The 23,230-nt window shown below is 45.7% G+C and overlaps 2 protein-coding genes across 6 annotated transcripts in view; both read left to right on the top strand.

Annotated features, from left to right (window-relative positions):
• The first annotated feature begins 287 nt into the window (after positions 1-287).
• On the top strand, positions 288-7,864 carry LOC105900823 (rho GTPase-activating protein 19). Of its 2 annotated transcripts, none has more exons than XM_031579389.2 (11): positions 288-414; positions 1,230-1,483; positions 1,735-1,815; positions 2,111-2,320; positions 2,662-2,888; positions 3,023-3,109; positions 3,836-3,892; positions 4,288-4,470; positions 4,637-4,729; positions 5,311-5,406; positions 6,017-7,864. In XM_031579389.2, the coding sequence occupies exons 1-11, from the start codon at positions 371-373 to the stop codon at positions 6,086-6,088; spliced, it is 1,404 nt and encodes a 467-aa protein (XP_031435249.1). In that variant the 5' UTR covers positions 288-370; the 3' UTR covers positions 6,089-7,864. The 2 variants fall into 2 exon arrangements, with proteins under 2 accessions (XP_031435249.1, XP_031435250.1); XM_031579390.2 differs by lacking the exon at positions 288-414 and adding an exon at positions 615-907.
• Positions 7,865-11,636: 3,772 nt separating this feature from the next.
• slit1a (slit homolog 1a (Drosophila)) overlaps positions 11,637-23,230 on the top strand; it is a 116,698-nt gene continuing 105,104 nt past the window's right edge. For 2 of the 4 annotated variants that reach the window (XM_031579007.2, XM_031579006.2), the window contains exon 1: positions 11,637-12,510. In XM_031579007.2, the coding sequence (XP_031434867.1) occupies positions 12,311-12,510 (200 nt within the window). In that variant the 5' untranslated portion in view covers positions 11,637-12,310. The remainder of the gene's footprint in view (positions 12,511-23,230) is intronic. The other 2 variants (XM_031579008.2, XM_012828194.3) reach the window with 1 other exon arrangement.

Genomic DNA, 23,230 nt, shown 5'->3' with positions numbered 1-23,230 from the left:
GTCTTGGTCATTTTAGTGCCTCTTCGAGTGCAATGCCTCCCCCTAGTGGCACTCAATACGTAGATAGTGTAGTGTGCATAGATCGTGTTCCTGCCCGACATAATAGTGATAGGAAATATAAGAAATAAAAGAATCGATAAACATTACAAAATATAATGTGTCAATCATAAATATGAAGGCACCTTTAAATGTATATGGTGTCAAAATACGGTCCCACTATCAAAATAGAACCTAGTGTTTTTTTAAAAGCTGTGCAGCTTCCTTGGACTGGCCAGTTTGGTTTTACTGCCACGCCCAATTTTGGTACCAAACCAATCGGAGGAAGCCTAGGTCCCTTCCAAAGTAAAACAGCGGAAGATTCAAACTGAACATGGCGGCTGATAAAGATGTCGACGAAAATAAACAAATTAGGAGGTAACGTCTTTGGCACCGATCGTCTTCAGCACCTATGGACATTGCCTTGAAAATATAGTATTTACTAACATCAGTTACTAGAGTCTATCCATAGCTACAAGTAGTTTTACATGAGGCCAGGTGGAATTTTGCCTAAACCAGGCCAAAACAACGTATACTGGTTATCGCTAGCTAGCTATCTATCAAGCGATAGCAAGTTTACAGCTAACGTTAGCTTGGATAGCAACTGAAAAAGAGAGAAACGTTAGTGAGGTTTGCCAGCTAACATATCCGGCTTATGGCTACTTGTCACATCACGTAACGTTAGTTTCAACTCAAGCGGTATTACAGTTGTAGTTGGGTAATCTTCATTTTTGCGAATTATTGTACTAGACTTCTCGGTGAATTAGATTTTGGACATTTAATGTTAAGACATTGCAGCTTAAACGTTATGAAAGTTAGCTTGTAAGCTAACTAACGTTACCATGTTCTGGTTGGCAAAGAAGCCTCATAGGTCAGTTTTCAGCTTGCCAAGTGACACTTTATAAATTTGCTACTTGAACCTTATGTCGTATTTAAAGTAAAACAGAGACGAAGCAACGTCAATAGTTACAATATGTTGTAATCAGCACACATTTGTTTTGCTAGCTATCCGAGTATTTGCAAGTAACGTAGGATGCATGATTAGCTGTACATTTGTGAGTTAAACAACATGGATTATCCAATGCTGACTGGTGCATTGCAATCTTAGCTACATATTTCGACCTATATTCTGTTAATGTAACCCCAGAGAGATACAGCATATCGGTATAATTATTTAATTCCTTTCCTTTCAGAGAAACTTTGTGCAGCGTTGTGAACAACCACGACATGAACACCAAGGGCCAGCCTGTCATTTTCAACCCAGACTTCTTTGTAGAGAAACTTCGTCATGAGAAGCCAGGCGTTTTTACCGATCTTGTGCTAAGCAACATTACACGACTCATTGATTTGCCAGGGGTAGAGTTTGCTCAACTTTTGGGGGAAGTTGAAACTAAAGTACCTATCTCCACTGGCTTCCTCCGATCCTTCAATTTCCTCAAACGCAAAGGTATGTATTCGTTAATTCGTGCTTTGTGCAACTGCGGTGTTCACATGTGTTTGCAGCTTTGAAGTGTGTTGCTCAGCTCTAGGCTAAAGATCAGAAGGCAGATGGTGATGTCAAACAAGGTGAAAGCACAATGAATGTTAAAAGACTACTGATATGCTTTTTACTGGCATTTCATTGCTCTCCTGTAGGCCTTTGTGTTCTTGCAATGTTCATTGTGTCATCAGTCGCAACATTTGTTGATTTCCTTTCAGATAAGGGAGTCATATTTGGAGCTCCTATAACAGAAGAGGGAATAGCACAAATATACCAACTCATTGAGTACCTTAGCAAAAGTAAGTACGATACTTTATTTCCCCTGAGCCCCCCCCCCTCTTTTTAGTGTCTGAATACATGAAGTCGCTGCTAATAATTCATCCTCTGCTGACTTATTTTTGGCCTAAATGGCTCTTCTATTTATTGGATATGTTCTCTAACTGAAGCGAACAACCCAGGGGAGGCAGAGGGAAGAGCATGAGCTCATATAGTATTTTTGGCTCAGAATGATGTCATCTGCTGAAAACAAGTGGACAGAGGATGAATGGCTTGGTGAATAATAGATGCTGAAGCACTTTGCTCTGCCCCTGTCAGGCCTGCATGTGGAGGGTCTCTTCCGAGTGCCGGGGAACAGCATCCGGCAGCAGGCCCTGCGAGAGATGCTCAACAACGGGGCGGACATCGACCTGGAGACGGGGGACTACCACCCCAATGACGTGGCCACCGTGCTCAAGGTCTTCCTGGGGGAGCTGCCAGAACCGCTGCTGACTCAACGTCACTTCCACGCCCATCTCAAAATAGTCGGTAGGTTCCCCCTCCATGAAGGAAAATAAGTTTCATTTCTTTCTCAAGGCCTAATTTGATGAGTGTTCGGTGGTACTACTAAGGCTGAGAAGAGAATCGACTGATCTAGGATAAGTGTTTCATGCATGCATCAGTAGTGCAGAGGCTAAACGTTCTTTACTTTTGCTGCTTTCACTGCACTGGTTTCAGTTCTCTGCTGGACTTTTTCCATGAGCATTAACCTTCTTTGGGCCCACATGGCACATTCAGACTGATTCTAGAGGAATACTTCACTCTTGCAACATGAATTGCATATGAGCCATTGGCATTAGTCTTATCAACACGCTCTGCCTTGCGTTCAGAGCTCACAATCCTGGACGAGGGGGGCAACAAGAGCAGCACTCCAGATAAGGAGCGTCAGATCCAGGCCCTCCAGCTCCTCCTCATGCTTCTGCCCCCCGCCAACCGCAGCCTGCTCAAGCTACTCCTGGACCTGCTCTACCAGACAGCCAAACACCAAGACAAAAACAAGATGTCAGCCTCCAATCTGGCCCTCATGTTCGCCCCACACATCATTTGGCCAAAAAGAGTATGTTTCATGACCCACGTTCTCATTGCCTTTAAACTTTCTACACCTTTCAAACTTTCTTGTAATCGTGTGGCTCTGTGCATAGTTTGCCCGTATATTTCCTGTTTAATTTCCTTGTCTAATTCTATCTCCAGGTGCACGCTAATGATCTAAAGGAGAATATTAACAAGCTGAATGATAGCATCACTTTTCTCATCAAGCACTCTCAGAAATTGTTCAGGGTAAGGATCCATCAATCGCTTGGATAATTGTGTGCTTAATTTTGATGTGTGAACCATCCTGGATGCAGCTGTGTGATCATGCAAGGTTCAGAGGTATAACGTGTCTTGGGTGAGTTTTGGTACCTGGACTTTATCCCCTTAGATTGAAATGTTGATGTGAACGGCCTCATTAAGGTCTCTGATAATGTCACACACAGTCGCTGGCCTCACAGCGCAATTGTGTTAGCGTGAAAGGCTTTTTGTTTTGATATTCCTACGTCCGCTATGCCAAATACTGAATTTTTGAAGGTAAGGGGTCTTGTTTCCATGTCTACTCTGGACAAACAGACCATGCTTGAATTAGCATGTGAATAGAATGCAATGTTGGGAGACCCATAAAAATGTCCTGCCTAGCTTATTAGCATCTAATCATCCGGGCAGAGTGAGACCTCCATGTTCTCAACAAATTGAACTTCACATTCAGAATCCATATTTCTTCATGATTTGTTTGTCGGCCCTCCAAAAAATTGTTCCGAGGGATTTAATGGAATCCTTAATGCTTGGTTGGCTTTGGAAGGCACAAGGAAGTATATTTTGGCTATCTTCTGGGGGGAGGATTGTGTGTGTGTGTGTAGTCAGTAAAGTATAATATATATATATATATATTTGTTGTATATTGTTAGTCATGCATTTGTGTGGGCTCTCATTTCTAATCTTGTGTTTTTTTTTGTTTTTGTTCCTTGAAAGGCACCTACCTACGTCAGAGAACTTGCTAGAATGCATTTCGTAGGATCAAAGTCAAAGGTAAATGTTGTTATACATTCTGTTAATATTCTTGCTTGATCTGTAAGACTATGTAGTCATTTGATTTAGTTATTTCTCTGCAGAACATAGTGCACATTGTTGGTGGCTATTCATTTTCCATGACCTTATTTGACTTTCAAGGGAGAAACATTCAATTCACAATTAGTCTAGAGCCTAGCTTTATTCCTGTTCCTATAAATCAACTGATACGTTTAAAACACCATTTACTCTCCGATAAATCATTTCTGTACAAATATGAGGAAACTAGTGTGTGCATTCCTTGTCATCGGACAGTCTCTAGAATGTTAAATGAGTTGTGAAGCAGGTCACGAGAAGCTCGCTCATGGGAGTTCCTCACTGGTAAATCTGTATACTCACGGCTGCATCCCCCGCAGGATGACATGGACCTCGGCGGATGCATCCCCCACCTTAGTGTCACGGTGGTGCCCAGCAAGAGGCCCTGTGTGGAGGACAGCTCCACCGGGGCGGCGCCGCACACGCAGGAGGCCCTTCGAGAGCTCTTCAACCACGTCAGCAACATGCCCGACTCCGCCAAGAAGAAGAAGCTCATACGCCAGGTGCCACATCCATGTGCACATGCTACACACGAAAACGGCCATTTCTTGTTTTTAACGCAAATCTCTCTGTTTGCTGGACTGCACGTTTGCTTATGCCTGCTGAGTTGGTGTAAATTGCATATCTATTGGTGATTTTTATCTGTGTATATGTATTTGTTTCTGACAGTTCAATAAGCAAGAACCTTCTGGAACTCCTGTGTCCACCCGGTCATCAGTCAAGAAGCACAGTCGCTCTCGTACCTTCAGTGGGATAATAAAGGTGGGTCTGAACACCACTACCATACACATACAGGTCACGTAACATTTTACAGTTATTCACAGGAAATCATGGCATTTTAAAATCACATTTTATTGTTATTGTACTCTACCATGCATCATATTGTTATTGCACTCTACCATGGGTCATATTGTTATTGTAGTCTTCCATGGATCATATTGTTATTGTTATTATTCCTAAATTTCCCTCGGTATTAATAAAGTATCCATCTATCTATCTATCTATCTATCTATCTATCTATCTATTGTAGTCTGCCATGGATCATATTGTTGTAAGAATTTCTGCACTGTGATCGTTTCCAGTTGAATTGACATAGTCTAACCAGCCTAATAGAAAAGGGATGGAAATGGTTGTTATTTAATTTTCATTCAATAGTTAGGCCCAGTCTGTGGTGTAAAGTACGCAATGGTTTGTACTTGTTGGTTGTTAAAGGTCATGGAAATGTCTTTAAAGGTCTTTGAATAGTCTTGAGTTTTGAAATAAGGTCAGTGACAATGAGTGGGACCCCTGTCTTTGCTTCCCGTACATGTAACTGATGGCCCTGTTTGGATGTTTCTGTGCAGAGGAAGGTTCTAGGGAGTCAAGCGGCAGGTGACAAGGGGGATCGACACGTTTCAACCGAGTCTCCTGTAGTCCTGAGTCAAGGCAAAGAGAAAGTGGTAAGTATCAGCCTGTAGAATACCTGTTACCGTTTCATTTCGATACCTAATCCAGATCTATGCCACGCAGACATGATTATGTTTTTACTGTAGCACTCTGAGATTCTGCCGAATATAGAGTGCTCTATAAATTAAATGAATTATTATTATCTATACCTATGCCACGCAGACATGATTGAGTATTATGTATAGGCAGTAGGATTTAATTGACTTGGTAGAAAAAGTCAGTCCACATTTATGAATAGTGTGGGTAATTGTTTTTCTGGTTATTCCATGTTCCGGTTTTATCTCTTCAGCTGAAGTGATCATTTCCACACGCTTCTCTTTAATGTAGGAAGTCAATGGTATTGTTTCTGGCTACTAACAAAAATTAAGTTTAAAGTTACTCTCATATATATTCTTTAATTTGATTTAATTGAACCTATGTGAGTGGATTTGTGGATTCTTTTCAACGTGTTTTATGGACAGTTCTAACTTCATTTTTCCCTCAAATTTAATCCCATTGTTGGGAAATGCCACCAACTACTAAACTTGAATACATTGTCTAAATTATAGTAATTGAAGAACTGATCCATTAATGGAATGACTAATTTGTGATGTTATTTTCCAGGGTTCCACGTCTTTCTCAAGGGCATGCCTTTCACCAGGAGAGCAGACTACTATTGGCAAACTTCAATATTAATTTTGGGAAAAAAAGTTGTTCTTAGGAGCAAGCTACCTTTTACTGAGCTGTCCACCTCCCCCCAAATGGAAGATGCGGTCACTGTTAGATATAACGTCTCTTGTCATGTCCCAGGAGGAGTTGATTTTAGTGTCTGGTTTTACAGAGATCACTCATGGATTATACAGATCTCAAATTCAGTAATATAAAGTATATTCTAGGGCAAACACAGATTTTTTTTATTTCATTACATTTTATGAAATGCTTTTAATTTTTCTAGAGGTTTTATAGTATTTATTAATGCTCTTTTTTAATATCCCTTAAAGCTTTTTGTCAAGCATATACACATTAACTCTATCCATCTCAGCTGGATTTAGCAATTGACTTTTTGTTCATCTGATCAGCTGAATTGATCATCTGTGGCCACTCTGACACAAATGTGACGTGTGTTAATGATGTTTGGCCTGTATTATTTATTAGGTGGCGAGAGAAGTTTAGAAAAGATGTGACCAATATTTGTTGATAGCACTGGGGGAGGTCTTGAGGGGTGTAAGTGGTGTGTAAAATGGTGGAACGGTTTTGTGATGGTAATAGTCCCTTCAGACTTTGGATGACTGGATGTTTTGAATTACATGGGAGATTATAACATTAAAAAAATACTTGAGACATTTGGCCATTTAAAACATCAAAAAGTTAAAGCTAAGTTCTTTGTCTTAATTCCACCATTTAGCTCATGTCAGGATATAGTTGTGAAAGCGTACTTGGTGTGTTGGGCAGCCACAAGCTTGAGTTATTTGAAATGAAAGGAGTTTTTTTGTGTCCGGATGTCTGTGGTAAGGAAATTGTATGTGGCTCAGAAGGTTTTGAAGGTGCTTTTTGTGTTTTTGGTACTAGTCACCACCATAGTCTATGGGGTGCATGAAAGAAAAGGAAAAAAAATTCAAAACAAATTTTTATGTGAAGTTTCATCTCGTGAGGAAAAAGGCAGGCGTTGTATTTTTCATACTTTTTCTTCATACTGTGAAATATATCCTAACTGTTACAGATGTACTTGAAAAGTCATCCTACTCGGAGAGCTAGATTTTGTAGCGCATTCAGGTTCTTTAATTTATATATTTTCTTGACCTATGCATTTTTTTAAAAATCTTTTTTGTACCATATATTTTTGAATAGAGAACTGTGTTGCCCTGTTGGTTGTTATGCCTTAAGTTGAGCTAAGAACCTAACAGTTCTTAATTTTTTTCCATTTTTGCTTTGGGTGTAAGAGGGGCGAGAGACATTTTCAAAAATGTACATAATCAGTGTGTGCTTTTCTTCAGTGAAACATAAACACTGTTAGGTGTCTTCCAGGCTTCCACTGGATGTAAATACTGTGAATTCTGTGCCCTTTTGTGATGACCAAATAGTTTGTTCCCTCAAGGATGTCTGTACTGACTCTTAGCTTTGAGACCACTACTCTTACACACATAAGGATATAGTGTGTGCGTGTTTCTATTGCATATGTACTTTTTTGGGTGTTTTTAATACAGATTACTTTTAAATAGTCTAATCTTTGTGTGTGTGTTATTAAGTATTTATTCCTCTTTTATATGTCTTAAATGTGAACTACCTTTTTGGGGTCTCAATTTCAACTGAGATTTGAATAGTCTGAGTTTAAATACGTTCCTTGTGGAAAGATTGTTTACATCCGTAGTTTTATTTGTGGCCACAAGGGGAAGCAGTGGAAAAGGAAAAGCTCGGTCATCTGTTAATAAAACCACGAAGGCAAGGATTCTATTAAACCTGTTTTTTTAAGTTTGCGTTGTCTGTTCAGTTGTGTCTTTCTTACTAAAAAGAGTCTTCCAATTATTCTATATATCTAATTATGTCGAAATATTGCACATTTCCCAGCGATCATTTCATGGGCACAGAAGATTGGTCAATTCAATCTTAATGTAAATAGAACAGAATATTTTTGTTTATAATGCATTTATTTGCAGCATAGGGCTACTTACTAACTGCACCATCTACAAAGATATACTTCAGCGCAGCCCATGACAGCTTGGTGAAATGGATTGCGACAACCTCACCATGTGAAGGAATGTTTCAGTGTATCATTATGCTGTCTTTGCCGTTTTCATGTTTCTCTAAATATATGTTTTATGTGTCTCTTTCACGGACACCCAAGACATGCCTGTTGTTTCTCATGTTGTCTAAATAAGAACCGACCGATGTCTATATTTGAAAGACCAGAACCATATTTAAAAGAATGTGTTTACAGATAACTGAGAGTTTTATTTTGGCAGCTTTTATTTTTGGTAAATATTTGTGCAGTGATCCATTCCAGTTACAAAACATTTTTTAACGCGCTCAAGTGTGTACGAGTGTGGATGTGTGTGTGTGTGTGTGTGCGAGAGAGATGTCTTGTCAAAGAAAACGCGTTCTGTGAATACATGTGGCATTGACATTTTGTATAGTAGATCCAGTCTAATAGACAAACGTTTCGTCTCGCTATGGCAGAAACTAGAATGTGCAGAAATTATTGACCAACCAATTGAAGAATTTTAAGACGATGCTATATCACATTGGAGTATATTTTGACTGAATGGAATAATATTTTATTTAACTTATTTTATCGAACCTTCCCCCGAAATGCGTTTAGATGGCGCACACACCTCACGTCAGGGAAAGGTCTTCGCTTCTCTGTGGACCCGCGCATTTCCAAATGGGATGTATAGCCTAGTTGGGCTACGCTGTTCTTTTACTGCATCTAACAGAAAAATGACGCCCCCATTACCGGTAAACACCGTGGTCTCCTCTTTAATTAAACTTTCATTCTTAGAAGATCTGCGTTTGTGACAGCTTTACTGGGCCAGACGAAGTTCTACCCTTCGGCAGTGGGAACAAAACGTTAGACTAGCACGTAGCACTGTGAGTGGTATAGGCTACTCAAGGGTTGAGGGGAAAGAGAAAGGCATTTGTTATTTGCAAGGCCTACATTGTCTAATGTTAGATTGGTCTGAGTGACAGTGATGCGGGCATGGACGGACTGAATTGTGGAGAATCGGGTCAAAAGTTTTAATTTGTAATTTTCAAAGAGAACGCAGGAGACTGAATGCCAATATTTTATAACAACCTACATCGTTTCTCTGACAAATAGCCTACTGTTCCATTTACAGAGCAAACATAAATATAATGTAGGCTACAGGCCCATAAATTAGGCCTACCTAATTACCTATCTGACGAAAGAATGGCAATGTCCTCAAATCAGTTGGGACTGTTACCGGGATGTCATCCTGGGGTGGATAGCTGCATATGCAGAGCGGGTAACTAAATTCAACATGAATAGATAATGTCCAAATCCTACCCTTCTGCCATAGTATAGGCAGCAAGCAACTTCGCTGTCAAACATTCCTACAACCACAAACGTGAAATTAAAGGTTTAGCCGAGAATTAGAATAACTTATAGCTTTTGCACGCACACTTCCAAGCATTTTGAGACAAAAAGGACCACACAAATGTACTGTCTACTATAGCTATCTAGAAACCACATACCTTACATAGCATACTGCAAATATGTGTTGTCTATGATGCAAGTTATAGTTTACAACAAAATACGATTTTCAAAGTAATGTCACTTAGGGAAGAGATACATTCTATAAATAGTTGATTTGTCAACATCAGCAAAACATGCTTTGAGCAAACAGAACTTCTGAACTTTAGAAGTTAATTAGCCTAAACTTGCTTATGGTTACTATTATTTACCGTCATATCAAACGAACCCAAACAAGGCTTTGGCCGCTAATGTTTCCCATCAACTACGCCCTCCTCGTAGACATATAACAATTTGGCTGATCGCCATGGTATGCCTGGCAATCAAAATAGATTATATTCATTGCACATTCAGAACAAACCTTCACGGAGGATAAAATGTGATTGGATAGGATCAGTTTTGTCCCCTCGCTAGGCGGAGTAGGCGGTCGGGTTTTGTGACTCAATGAAATATACAATATATTGAATTATCTGTTTTGATTTAAACACAAACGTTACTCTTTAAGGATACATGCAATGTTTCGTATGAGCTTCATTACCAGACATTTTGACCGTCAAGTTTGTAATTTGTCGTATATTTATAAATTTGACCAGAGGGGGCAAAATTGTATGGGGGGGGGCGCACTCCCTTTTGACCAAACCCCCCCTGGTTTCCTTCCGATGCGTTCCAATTTTATCTCTTGTTTTCCTGTCAGCATATATGAGCTGGAGGTTGGCAGTGTAGTAAAAACAACCTTAACCAGAGTGTTTATGTTGAGGTTTTTTTTTTATTTCTGGGGAAATAAGCTCGAATTTGACACGAGCGCGCTCTGCGTGAGGAAGCGTGGCTAACCCAAAGTCAAGTGTAAAAGCGAGGTGTTTATATCACTGTGTCGAGAGTTAGTTACTGGGCCCTAGGCTAAATACATAAAACGTTACAACCATGCTAAACTTACTCACCTCCCTGTCATATCTACCCCGTGGATAAAACAAATGTCGAGGTGTCAAAACTATCTTACAGTTGTGGATTCGAAACGAAACTGAATAGCTTTCTTTTACTTGAGTGTTACCAATCATTCATATGTATATAGCCTGCTTGTTTAACATAATAGAAAAGTGCTCTCGGCATATAGATCGTTAAATGTAAAGAATTAGTGTTTGTTGTATCCCTGTGCTAATTTGCCTCTGCATCATTTTACCTGTAGTTTACAAGTTAATGACAACATTTCAGTGATTTCCACAGATTTTTATAAATTTGATTGATTTTGATTGTCTCAGATGTTCTTGTTGCACTATGTGCTTAAATGAAAAAGTCCCCGTCAGGTTAAGCCTCACTCTTCTATCACTTTTTCCCATGCCAAGGAGAACACCAATTATAGTGCTTTTCAAGTGAATGGACTGACGTTAACCGAACACTGTTATTTACTATGCCCGTAAGTGCAAACTATAGTCTGTCACCTCTTTTGACAAGCCCCCTGTCAGTGTTCCAGTTGACTCTATGAAGCCGTGCTGTCTGCAGGAACACCGAATACACGCTCTGGGGCCACCAGTCTGGTATTTGAGTGCTCTGTACCGAACCCCACCGCACCACATCTCTGTCTGGAACTCTCTCACCTCATCCATGGCAGCTTAATGTACCCTTTCTTGTTAAAGATGGTTGTTTCCTAGCCACAAACTCTGCCCTACCACCCCAGTCCTTCAGAGTGAATGAAGTTGGCAGAGGGGTGTTCCGTCTGTGTCAGCGGAGACACACAAACCCCCCCCATTTACATATGCAATCACTCATTCAGAACACATACATGTGTGCACACATGTCAGAAGTATACATATCAGGTGTGTGCATCATGTATGTGTATGTAGTGTGTACACGTGATCCCAGCGGATGGCTGTGAGCTGGGGGGGAGAGGGCCTGGGGATAGGGCTGTTTCTGTGCCCTGCCAGGTTGCTGCTCTCCGGTCTGTGGGGGCTGTAGTGAGCATGGATGGGAGCCTGAGAGAATGAGAGTGAGTTCAGGCAGGGTTCTGGGAGGGGGGGGGGAGGTGTGTGGTTAAGGGGTGTTTCAGAGGGGGGGCTGTTTGAGTGGGAGGAGTCCGGGAGCTGCTATTTGTAGATCCTTGTGATGGATGACTGCTGTGTGTGTGTGTGCGCGTGTGTGTGTGTGTATGTGTGTGTGTGTGTGTGTGTTTGAGGGAGAGAGAGAGAGAGGGAGAGAGAGAGACAGCGTTTTTTTTCTTTCTGCTGTTTCCCTACTCCCTTCTCCACGGGCAAGCAGATGAGGGCTGGAGAGAAAAGGAGAAAGACGTAGGCACAGCACAGCACAGCACAGAACACCGCAGAAGGAAAGCAACTCCGTAAAGAAAGGGAGAAAGACAAGGAGAGACTTTTTGCTAGGAAGTAAAAGGGGCCAGAGAACGGACAGCTTTTCATTGCATTCACAAGGAAGACGTCTCTATTTTTAACACATCTATTCACCAACCCCCTGCGGACTTAAATTACTCACGTTTTCCTAAATCATATTTTTATTTATTTCTGTTTTTGTTATTGTTGTTTTTTTTTTTTTTTCATTCATCGTTTTTTTTTGGCTGCTTTTACCCCACTCTTGTGGAGTGAGTCTTTGTGCAGACCTAGCAGTGTCAGGAGACTGCCTGCCTGCCTGCCTGCCTGACTGCCTGCCTGCCTGACTGCCTGCCTGCCTGCGTACGAGCTGAGATCTGAGGCTGGTGCTGACTGAACATGCCCGGGAGAGGACTCAGTGGAGGTGCCACTATGGGGCTGGCCGGGGCAGGGCTGTGCCTGCTGATTTGTGGTGCCCTCCTGGCAGGCGCTGCCAACGCGTGCCCTGCTCTCTGCACCTGCAGCGGCACCACCGTGGACTGCCATGGACTGGGGCTCAAAACCGTGCCCAGGAATATACCCAGGAACACAGAGAGACTGTGAGTACTGTGCAACGCCACATGCCACACACACACACACACACACACACACACACACACATGGTCTCACCACTCTCTCGCTCTTTCTCTCTCTCTCTCTCTTTCTCTCTCTCTCTCTGTCTTCCTCTGTGTCTGTCTGCTGCCGCTACCACTGCTGGTACAGCACATGGTTGTGATGGGAGAACAATAGCGCTGTCTAGCTCCAAAACAACATGAAGCAGTGCCATTGCGGGAAGGAGGTGTGAATAGGCATGAGATGGAGGGTTTAGAAACAAGAGCAGATGTGTAGCATAGACACGTGTGTGTAATTTACATACCTACTGCTGTATATGTGTATGCGTGCTCAGGGCATTAGCCAGTCACTCTGTCATTAGCCTGATTTTTACAGTCAGGTGATAGTCTTACTTTTTTTTTTTTTTCAATTCTACTGGAGTGGAATGTCACTTTACGACTGGTTTGAACTGATTGCTTAACTGCCTCTTTTAACCCAGCATGGTAGAGGGGGAAATGAATAACCTCAGAACAGCACATTAATCATTAAACTGAATGAAATGTGTAATTCTACAATTCAACCATTGCAGCTGCTGTAATCATTTTTTTTGGGGGGGGGGGGGGGGGGGGGTAGGGGGAGCTTGCTCCTGTGTGCATCAATAATTCAAACTTGTGCTCGGGCACTGCGAGTAGGGGTAACTAATTACACAGATCCAGTTTCTGGAGTGTGGACTCGCTCCCTCCGTGCTGAAATGGGCTGCATTCATCCCAGGACAAGGAGCTCCCCTCCTGCACTGAGTAGCTTTTCATTCCCCCTCGCCTGCTCTCAAATGCTCCTCGCTCCCAAATTGTTAAATCATGTAGAAAAATTAAGGAAACTCTACTCTTCAAGTGCCGCTTGCGAGCAGGGGGCGCGTTAGAGTAACAAGCCAAGGGGTCTCAGAGAAGCACGCACTCGGGTGAGGGAGACGAGTTTTTCTTGCTGTGCTGTTTTTATTTTCCCTTTCCTCTACACTTTACCGACATTTTTAAATATTAATCTTGCAATCAGTTCTGAGGGGGACTGCGGGAGGGAATAGATTGGTCTATTTTCAGGTTTAGAGCGGTTCAGTGAAGTCCCCACGTGCGCGTTAGAGTCAGGAACAGCGGCTTGTCACAGACTCATCTTCTGGAGCAGAGGGAGAGAGATGGAGTGAGAGAGATAGAGGGAGAGAGATAGAGGGAGAGAGATGGAGGGAGAGAGATGGAGAGAGAGAGATGGAGGGAGAGAGATGTAGTGAGAGAGGACTGCATTTTTCATGTGTTTTCAAAGATACATTTCCAAGAACACCTTTGTTTGTTTGGTTGGTTGGGGACTCTTGCGTCAAGGCTGTTGCTTGCGTACTGTCTGCACCTGGTGGTTCCGGAATGGACTTTTTAAAAATCGTGCTCAAAATGTGGTGCTCTTGTATATGAGAGGCCCTTTTCTGTGTCATGATTTTCATGTTTGTGTGTGTGTGTGTGTGTGTGTGTGTGTGTGTGCGTGCGTAGGGTCATGTAGACGTGAGTTGGTCTCCATGGATGGATTACTTAACATGGGAAGTATTCCCTTCGTGTGGAGCCGTTATATGGGGGTCATTTATCAAGGTGATTGCGCAAGTCAAATACACGGCATGCTAGTCCCTAGTGACCGGTTGGAAAATGGGTGATGCTGTTTTTTGTTGTTGTCCCCTTTCATTGAGTTGCAGAAAGGGGGCTGATTAGTTTGTATTGGTGTTGCTGTTGGTGCTTTGTGACGACAATAGAGGACATGTTCCGTTTTTTTTTTGTAGAATCGTGTGAGGAAGGCGAGTTGCATTTTTACAAACCTACAGCGACTTGTTTATGCAGACTGCCTCTTTACCCCAGCTTATTCAGTAGCCGGAGATATTTCGGTCTTGTCAATTTGACCGTCGACATACTTTTTTAAACTTTTCTTTTTTTCATGCAAAAAAAAAAGAAGCATACAGAAAAAGAAACAGACTCCTTTTTTCGGCTGGTGTGTAACTGTCAGCTCATTTAGAATGAGAGAGAGAGAGAGAGAGAAGGAAAAAATGGGTTCTCAGACATTCCAGCTTCAGGGCCACGGTGGGAGAGGAGAAGAGAGGAGGAGAGGAGAGGAGGAGAAGAGAGGAGGCCTGAGGGTTAAGGCACAGCTGTGTCACCTCGCGCTAGCGTGGAGTCCACTCCCTCTGCCTTAAACAGGCAAGACAGCGCGACTCCGGTAGCCGCGATTGCAACAGACAGCCTATCGGGGAAGTGATTTGCTGGGCAGTCCTGGCCCCCTCCATGGACAGTCCCAGGCTAGCCCTTATCCACACTGACAAGGGTTTGCAAACGTGAGGACTGTGGGGGGTTGGAGGTGGGGTGGAGTTGAGGAGGGGGGGGGGTTGGGGGGTGGAGGGGGATAGAGGTGGAGGTGGGGGTTTAAGGTGTAGGGCGCTGGGGGGAGGGGGGGCGGTAGAGAGACAGCAGAATCCCATTTGCACTTGTCAAAAAGCGTTTCGATCAGAGCTGACCTTTCCACGCCTTAGACAGATTCTATAATGAGTGTGTGTTCAGAACCATGTGCACCACTCACGGTCCCTCCCTCCCTCCCTCCCTTGACCACGGAGCCCCTCTCCAGCTCCCCCAAATCCCACCCCCCCCAAAGGCAAGGTCTCCCCATTAACCCACTGTCCATTCGGAGCCCAACAAGGGCAAATCCACCAAGCCCAATTGCTCCACAAAGCTTCAACAACTCTCCTAACAAAATAAAGGTACACGAACATTTTCCTAGTGATCGGCTGCTTTGAGTGTAAAGTGCCCACGAATGCACGGCGGTCAGGTTTCACTCCCGTTGGATGTGGAGAATGTGCATAGCATGCTCTGTGTTGTTTAAATCATTGCCCTCCGCTCCGCAGCCTAGCTCTCTCTTCATACCACAGCTCTACCACCATCCCACCTCTCTCTCTCTCTCTCTCTCTCTCTCTTTCTCTCTCTCTCTCTCTCTCTCTCTCTCTCTTTCTCTCTCCTCCCCCCCCTCTCTCTCAGTCTCTGTCCCAGTCCTTCTGGTCTCCATATCTCTAAGCATGAGGCCAGATTTCCCCTCCTGCTGCGATCCCCTGTCTTATCTGTGTTAGTGCATCTATTTATATGTGGTTAGGACGCTCAGGAGCAGAGATAAAACAGAATCTGATTTGTGTCAAGTGTGAGAGAGCCGAGGGAGGGGGGGGTGCCTCCTACAGTCATGGGATTGGCCAACGCAGCGCCGTCAGTGCGAGGGGAAGAGTTTGCATTCTGCTCCGTTCCGTTTCCACCATGTGAAAGACGCCTCTCTGCTCTCTGTGGGTCTTTTTTCTTGGTTAGTTGTTTTTTTTTTTTTAAAGATTTTTTGCTGATGTCTGCCCTGTCGTCGCAGTCTTTAGGATGGTGGCCTGTCCAGCTTCAGCACATTTTTACATTTTTTTTTATTCCTTCATTTTTCTTTTGCCTCAGCCTCACCAACTGAACCCAAACAAACCACAGTGTGGGCTGGAGCCCTGCGATCCCAGCAGATCCACGGCCCAAATCTCTGGGTGTGTACTCCGCTTCTGGATGTAGCGCTGGCATGTTCAGTGGTGTGTTCCCAACATCTCTGGGTGTGTGCTCCGCTTCTTTATGTAGCGCTGGCATGTTCAGTGTATTCCCAACATCTCGCCCCAAAAAAAAGCACAGAGGCGTTTTTTTTTTTTTTTTTATAAACACTACTTGTGATATGAGGGATAGCGGGAACCCATCCAGTGAGGGGTGAGCAAAGGCCGAATGCCATATGCACACACCCCTAGAATGAGTAAATAAATAATGGAATAAATAAATGTCTAAACGAGTGGTTTGGAGCCGAGAAACAAGAGATTCTTTGTGCTTTGATGGTGAGGATGGTGCCAGGCTACGCCTCTGGCGTTGTTGGCACCGTCACTCTGTTGGAATAACTGACAGGCCTTTATGTACCTGATCCATAATTTAATCCAGACAGGACCGGACAAATCCCCTCGCATCAGGGGAGGGAAGCGAGGGTGGGAGGGAGGGAGAGAGAGAGGAAGAGAGGGAGAGAGAGAGGGAGAGAGAGAGGGAGGGAGAGAGAGAGAGAGAGAGAGAGAGAGAGAGAGAGAGAGAGAATGAAAGAGATGTGATGCTGATGGGGCACCTTGGCAGCCAGGAGAGGTGCTAATAAGCTATGAAGGGATTAACACACCCAGGACAAAAGCACAGAAATTCGTCCATTTTGCCAGGAGTAAATGAATGTATAAGTGTGATTTAGAGAGGAGGCATAATCACATCCCCTGTGGCTTCATCTCTCTCTCTCACAGTCTCTCTCTCTTTCTCTCTCTCTCTCTCACAGTCTCTCTTTCGCTCTCTCTCTCTCACAGTCTATCTCTCTTTCTCTCTCTCTCTCTCTCTCTTTCCCTCTCTCTCTCACAGTCTCTCTCTCTTTCTCTCTCTCTCTCTCACAGTCTCTCTCTCACAGTCTCTCTCTCTTTCTCTCTCTCTCTCTCACAGTCTCTCTCTCACAGTCTCTCTCTCTTTCGCTCTCTCTCTCTCACAGTCTCTCTCTCTCGCTCTCTCTTACAGTCTGTCTCTCTCTCCGTTTCTTAAATACATTAACATAATTCCTGACTACATCGTATCACTCCCTCAGTCATATTTTAACGCCGTTTTTATGGAGGTCATAATGTTGGGAATGGTAATAATTCTGGGAATGTTTCTCCCTATGATGGCGGTGTAAATTACAGGGCTGTAGACCTGCTTTACTGCTTTGTAGCTCCTTGTGGTCCCTGGAACTCCATACCTCGACGTTCAACATACCTGGCTACCTGGCCTCCTTTTGTTTTGCAACTCACGGTGCCTCCACTCCCCCGAAACATGTGTCTATGCAGCAGCCATGGCCAAATGAAACTTAGCGGTGATGCCCCTTGGCATACACAGTGCAACGGATTTGGACTGGCGGGCTTTATTCGCAGACAGAGCCCCGGCGGTGGTGCTGTTAATGCGTTGTGGCTTGGCTCCTGCAGGATTAGGTGTCAGGCCCTTTTGGGGGGAAACTGGGAAGGGCTCTTTGTCATTGCCGAGGGTGCTAGGTGCCAGACACGCTGGTCGCTGTGTGCCATTAGAGCATTCCTCTATGGATCTGTCACCCGTCGGAGCCCAGATGAGCAGCCACATAAAGCTGGCAGTGGCTCGGCTTCAAAGCCCAGGCCGTGTTTTTGACACAGTCGTCGGTCTCAGATCCATTAGCCAGGATTCCGGATAGGATGAAGCACTTTACAGGAATGTTTTTTTCTTTTTTTTTCTCTCTTCCCGTTAATAGTGATTAAGAAAGTGTCGCCGTCGTCGTCCCCTTGGTCTGTGACCACATTGTCTGGAGATTCCTGCTCCCCCTGAGCTGTGTGAGGCTGGCAGGGCCTACCTCCAAGTTTGGGCTGATATCTTGTTATATGTTTCTCAGAAGCCCCCCCCACCGCAACCGTAACCTGGAGTTCCGGACGAGCCAGTCTCCAAGGCTCAAACGCCCTGCTGGCACAGTCTAGAGTGCGTGCAAAGGTGAGCGCTAGAAACCTCCAGAACAGTGCTCAGCGGCGCGCGAGCGAGCGAGAGAGAGAGAGGCATATGGAAATGTGTCTCGGGCCCGGCGGGAGGTGCCATTCGTTATGTTTACAGTGTGGGATCAACAGCCATCAAAGGCTCGGCTCATCCACTTGCATCTGCCATGCAGCGGAGGCAGCGGGCAGCGGGGGCGAGAGACGCCGACTCCCACGCGGTGCGGCCCCCGGCACCGACGCCCCTCCACATACCCAATCCGGCATCAAACGCCACAGCGAGAGAGAGAGACACTGCATCTCCTCACGCTGTCAGAGATAGATCCTTCCACCAGCTGTAATCCCATCAAGAGTTTCACGAGAGCATGTGTCTGCCTTTGCTCACTCACCATGCTCTCGCCCCTGCCGCTGGACCATCTCACATTTGGTCTTACCGTGCCAAGGTTGTGTGTGTGTGTGTATGTGTGTGTGTGTGGGTTTTTTAAACGCATTCCACTGATAACTTTCAGGTTTGGCAGCCTGACTAAGCTCTGCAGATGTCTGACTGATTAAGGACAAAGCCAGACGATCTTCCCACAAGGCTCCTAACCTCCCAAAGTTTCTCTATGTGGTTTGTTATATCCCTGTGGGTATGACAGCGGTATGTAATCATTTGGATAATTTGCCTGATTATTTATATAGGCTTGATGAAAATGACACTCACTCCTCCATTCTTACTGAAGGATCTGATCTGGTGCTTTTACCCCCTTTTTTTTACGTCCACCGCTTCCCAAACACCGTGAAGCGGTTTGCCATCTGTCTAAATTCTGTTTAATACTTCCTAATCACAATCATATGAGACTCTTATTTTGGCGTTAAAAGTGGCGTTAAAAGCCTGCGTTAGTGTCCTGACCCCTCAGAGCTCAATAACAATAGGCCTGATCACAGATCTGCCTTTTCGTACATCTTCACAGGTTCATTTCACACATGGATGAGTCTCCGGGTGACCTTGGCTGGGGTGTAGGAGTGGGTGTGGGGGGGGGGGGGGGGGGGGGGGGGTCGGGGGCCAGTGATTCTGCACATTGGCTAGCGAGCGAGCGTGGCTAGCGAGCGTGGTGTGAGACTGTCTGACTGCAGACGGGACCCTACCTGATGAGAGGCTCATTCCCCCCCTGTATTCCGTCTGGGCTGAAATTGAGTTTGTGCTCCCTCCACACCCAGGGTCATTTGAGCAAGCCAATTGCAGGTCAATGCTGACAGGACTGATTACCTTACAATACTTTTACTGGCCCTCCTCGGGGATAGGTATTGGGAGGAGGGGTGGCGGTGGGGAGGGGGTGGGGAGGGGTGTTGACATAATGCTTATCGAACGCACGGCTGCAGTCACCCTCTCAAACAGTTTACTGGCTCCGAGCTGTGAAAATTTGGAGTCTTGGGGAAGGGAGAAAAGAGCCAGTTCTGATTGCATCTGTTAAATGATACGGCCTTGTTCAGCTACCGTAGGCTAGCCTTACCCCACTCCTGAGCAAATTACCCATTGGACGTTTTTCCAGAGTGATCTAAGCGGCCTGTCAAGCCGATCCATTGTGTGCGCCGCGTTTGCAGACCCACCCAATTATCTGCCTTTCTTAGCTGATGTCTGTTTGCCTCAGTGACCTCATTGTGTGAAGGTCATGGGAAGACATTTCAAGATTTTATTACTTGTGCTGTACCCGGTTGTTGGGTGTCAGAGCATGATTCATCTTGCAGAACGCTGCTCTCTTTGCCCCTGTTTTTACTGTTATGCCAGCCCATGCCAGCACAGTGGAAAGTGTAATCTTGCTGTGGGTGAAATAACAAGAACCAATCCAAATAGGAAATTGAGAAAGAATTGGGGAAAAAAAAAATTAAGACAGCAAGTTCTCAATTTCAGCAGCGTGAAATTTGATGAGATAGGAGGTCTTGAATGACGACTCAAAGCGATCCGCGTGGGTTTCCTCGTGTTGCTCGACCTCGTCCCCCGCTGCTCTGAAGGTATCGTCATGGTGATGACGGCAGCGGTGGTCCCCGCACAGACGAGCTCTTAAACTGCGCCGCTATGTAGGTCACTGCCTTCCTCCGCCAACCGGGTTTAGACTCCAGCGCTGGTGCCGCTCCCCTGGCACAGAGAGCTCTTCTGCCGCTGTGCCACGTCTGTTTGCCACGACCCGCTGTGGTCGCACCCAGCCCCCCCCTCACACACACACACACACACACATACACATGCTTGCGGATGGGTCCAGATGGACCCGGCAGGCCTGGAACCCGTCAGAGCTGTCACCTCCATCTGCCGTCAGGGCAAACAGTGGAACTGACAGACAGTCACCTTTTCCTTCGGGGAACGGCCCACCGGTGGGTTTTGTTGGGGGGGTGATGTGTGCCTGAGGCATTGTGGTCTTTGACTTTAACCAGATCTCCAGTGCCGGGCTAAAGACAGATGGGGTGAGCTGAGAGACTGGCCAATTGGTCAGGCCAAGGCCTGTACTGGGAGCTGCGGCATGCTTGTGTGGGCTGGCATTTGCGAGCCCGCGTTCACTTTTGCCTGATTTGTTCTGATCCGGTTCAACACGCACTGGGAGAGTCTGTCTCTCAGCTTCAGGCCCAGACCCACCAGGTGCAGCGATGGAGGGCCGTAGGGCCTCCTGTGCATAGACGTTCGTCTATCAACTGAAATCCCGTGGCAGGCCCGCGCTACCTGTGGGGTAGCCCACCTTAGCATACGGTGGGCTTCATTAATGATGCTCTGACATCCACTTAGCTGTGATGTAATTCCCAGCGTGTGGTCCAGGAGCCCGGGGATAAGCAGCTTGCTCTCCCTCAGCCAGGCACTGGGCGAGCGCAGCTCCACTGACCTGAAATCATCCTGCTTCCTCTGCCCCTGCCAGCCTAAAGCTGTTCCCAACAAATGGCTCTGCACTAGCCTCACTATTGCCCTTGGAGGTGTCCCAAAGAAAACAGGCTCTCCGCTGTCATTATTTGTACGGTGTATGTTTGTGTGAGCAAGTGTGTGTGTGTGTGCAGGGGTGCAGGGTCGAGGTAGGGTGGGGGTGGGGAGGGAGTGTGTGTGTGTGTGTGTGTGTGTGTGTGTGGGGGGGGGGGGTGGGAGTGGACTTCAGTGTATATGTGTGTGAGAGTGTATGTTTTTTCTTGCTGGCCTTGGATTCCATTTCATGTTATATTGCTCAATTCAAAACAGGTCTTGCTCTTGCTCAGGGATTTCCAACAGATGGCAGGAATAAACATAATGAGTTTTTCAACGTTTCTCAGTGGTCTTTTGGAGTTTTTGTAGATGGAGGTTTATGGGGAACATGAAACATCCAGGTCTCCCGTCCTGTCACCCTGGGATACAAGTGAAGGAAATGGTGAAAGGCAGTAGGATGTCTCTCTCTCTCTCTCTCTCTCTCTCTCTCTCTCTCTCTCTCTCGCTCTCTCTCTCTCTCTCTCTCCCTCTCCCTCTCTCACACACACACACACACACATGTATGCAGAGAGTTTGATACATCTGGGAGATGAGGAATGCTATTGCATGCATGGCTGGTAGTGCTCTGCCTGAGAGACTGTTAGTGGACAGACAGTGCTCTTACACTTCTACAGTTTCACTGAACACTGAGCCATTACGACAGGCCCGCCCGCCCGCCCGCCCGCCCGCCCGCCCGCCCGCTGCAGTCCCCCCACACTCTCCTCACTGAAACTCTATGTGCCTTTACAAAACTCAGGAAAGTTTCAGGTTTTTTTTTTTTGCTCTATTTAAAAAAAGGTTTGGGACTTTTTCTTTCATTTCACCCTTTTTCCAATCTTTATTTTATTTTTTATCAAGGATTGGGGTAGGTGGCAGAAGCTCTGTGACAGACCTCCAGGATGTGTCTTTTAGAGAATCTCCTCGCTTTGATGTGAAATCCAGCTGCTCTCTGTTAACCTGGAGGCTACTGCTGCAAAGCCCACCCCCCCCCCCTGCCCCCGCCCCCCCTGTTAGATTGGAGCCTGACTGTGGCTCTGGACCATGGAGAGAGAGAGAGGTTTGAGAATGGCTCCCAGAGGTCCTGACCCTCACTGAGCCGGGCTCTGCACATTAACTTCCCCACCAGCGAGCCTCGCTTCCTTCCCAGAGCGCTCACCCAGGCACAACCCCTCTCCTCTCCTCTCCTCTCCTCTCCTCTCCTCTCCTCTCCTCGCTCGCCTCGGGGGCTGCTGCCGTGTCGCTCGCTCTCTCTGGGCCAAAACTCTTAATCCCTGTGGATTTAGATGATTCCTGAACTTGCATAACCACTTCCATGCGAATGTGTCTTGATCCGCGAGGCTGGCCAGGGGGTGTATCGAGTAACGCAATACCCCCCACCCCACCCCACACCCCCCCCAACCCCCACTCACTTGATGTGCGGTTAATAGGCATGTCGCTCGCTGTTTTACGGTGCCGTGTGTGTGTGTGTGTTGGGGAAGACAGATGCCTGTCTAATTGGAAGCAGTGTACGGACGGACAATTGCTTGTTTGTGAGCCGGTGCCATTCCCCCACAGAGACTCCGAAGGCCCCTCTGCCCGCCCGTCCTGCTGCTCCTGGGGGTGTGATCAGACGAGGCCACCCGGTAGATCTGTCCTTGGGAACCCGGGGAGAAGCCTGGATTAAGCACCTGTAATAAACAGCACATGTGAACATCGGGCCCCCGCTAATGAATCCCAGTCTATTCTTTATTTCCCGCACTCGATGCACCTGTGTACACAGACCATCTGTCCGTAATGGCCGCTCTCTCTCGCGCGCGGTCCCTGGAGTGGTCATTAGGCGCGAGGCTGAACCGAGGAGGAGAGAGAGAGCGAGAGAGAGAGAGAGAGAGAGAGAGAGAGAGAAAGAAAAAAACTGCTAGACTTTAAGCACATGATTCGAGAGCGAGGCTTTTTCTTTTCTGTTTCTGTCTTGTTTGTTTTATAAGAGGAAGATGGGGGAGGGGATTCACTGCAAACATGGGGGAGACCACACAGTCATCAGCACCAACTTCTCATCATTAATACAGATCGATGGATGGATGCATGCAGTACATATACACATACCAACTTGATTTCAGATCGGTGTTATTTGTCCCTGTGGCGCGGTGTGGCTTTGTGTTTGTGTCCTCTCTCTCTCCGTCTCGTTCAGCCGTTTGCTTCGCTGAAGTTTTGGCTGCTGTTT

The sequence above is a fragment of the Clupea harengus genome, chromosome 13 (assembly GCF_900700415.2).
Source record: "Clupea harengus chromosome 13, Ch_v2.0.2, whole genome shotgun sequence".
NCBI lineage: Eukaryota > Metazoa > Chordata > Actinopteri > Clupeiformes > Clupeidae > Clupea > Clupea harengus.
This window is presented reverse-complemented; position numbering and strand designations above follow the sequence as displayed.

Coding starts and splice junctions, on each gene's coding strand:
- LOC105900823 (XM_031579389.2), top strand. CDS start 371: ATGGCGGCTGATAAAGATGTCGACGAAAATAAACAAATTAGGAG. Junction 3,893..4,287: donor TCGTAGGATCAAAGTCAAAG/GTAAATGTTGTT, acceptor CATCCCCCGCAG/GATGACATGGACCTCGGCGG. Junction 5,407..6,016: donor GTCAAGGCAAAGAGAAAGTG/GTAAGTATCAGC, acceptor GTTATTTTCCAG/GGTTCCACGTCTTTCTCAAG.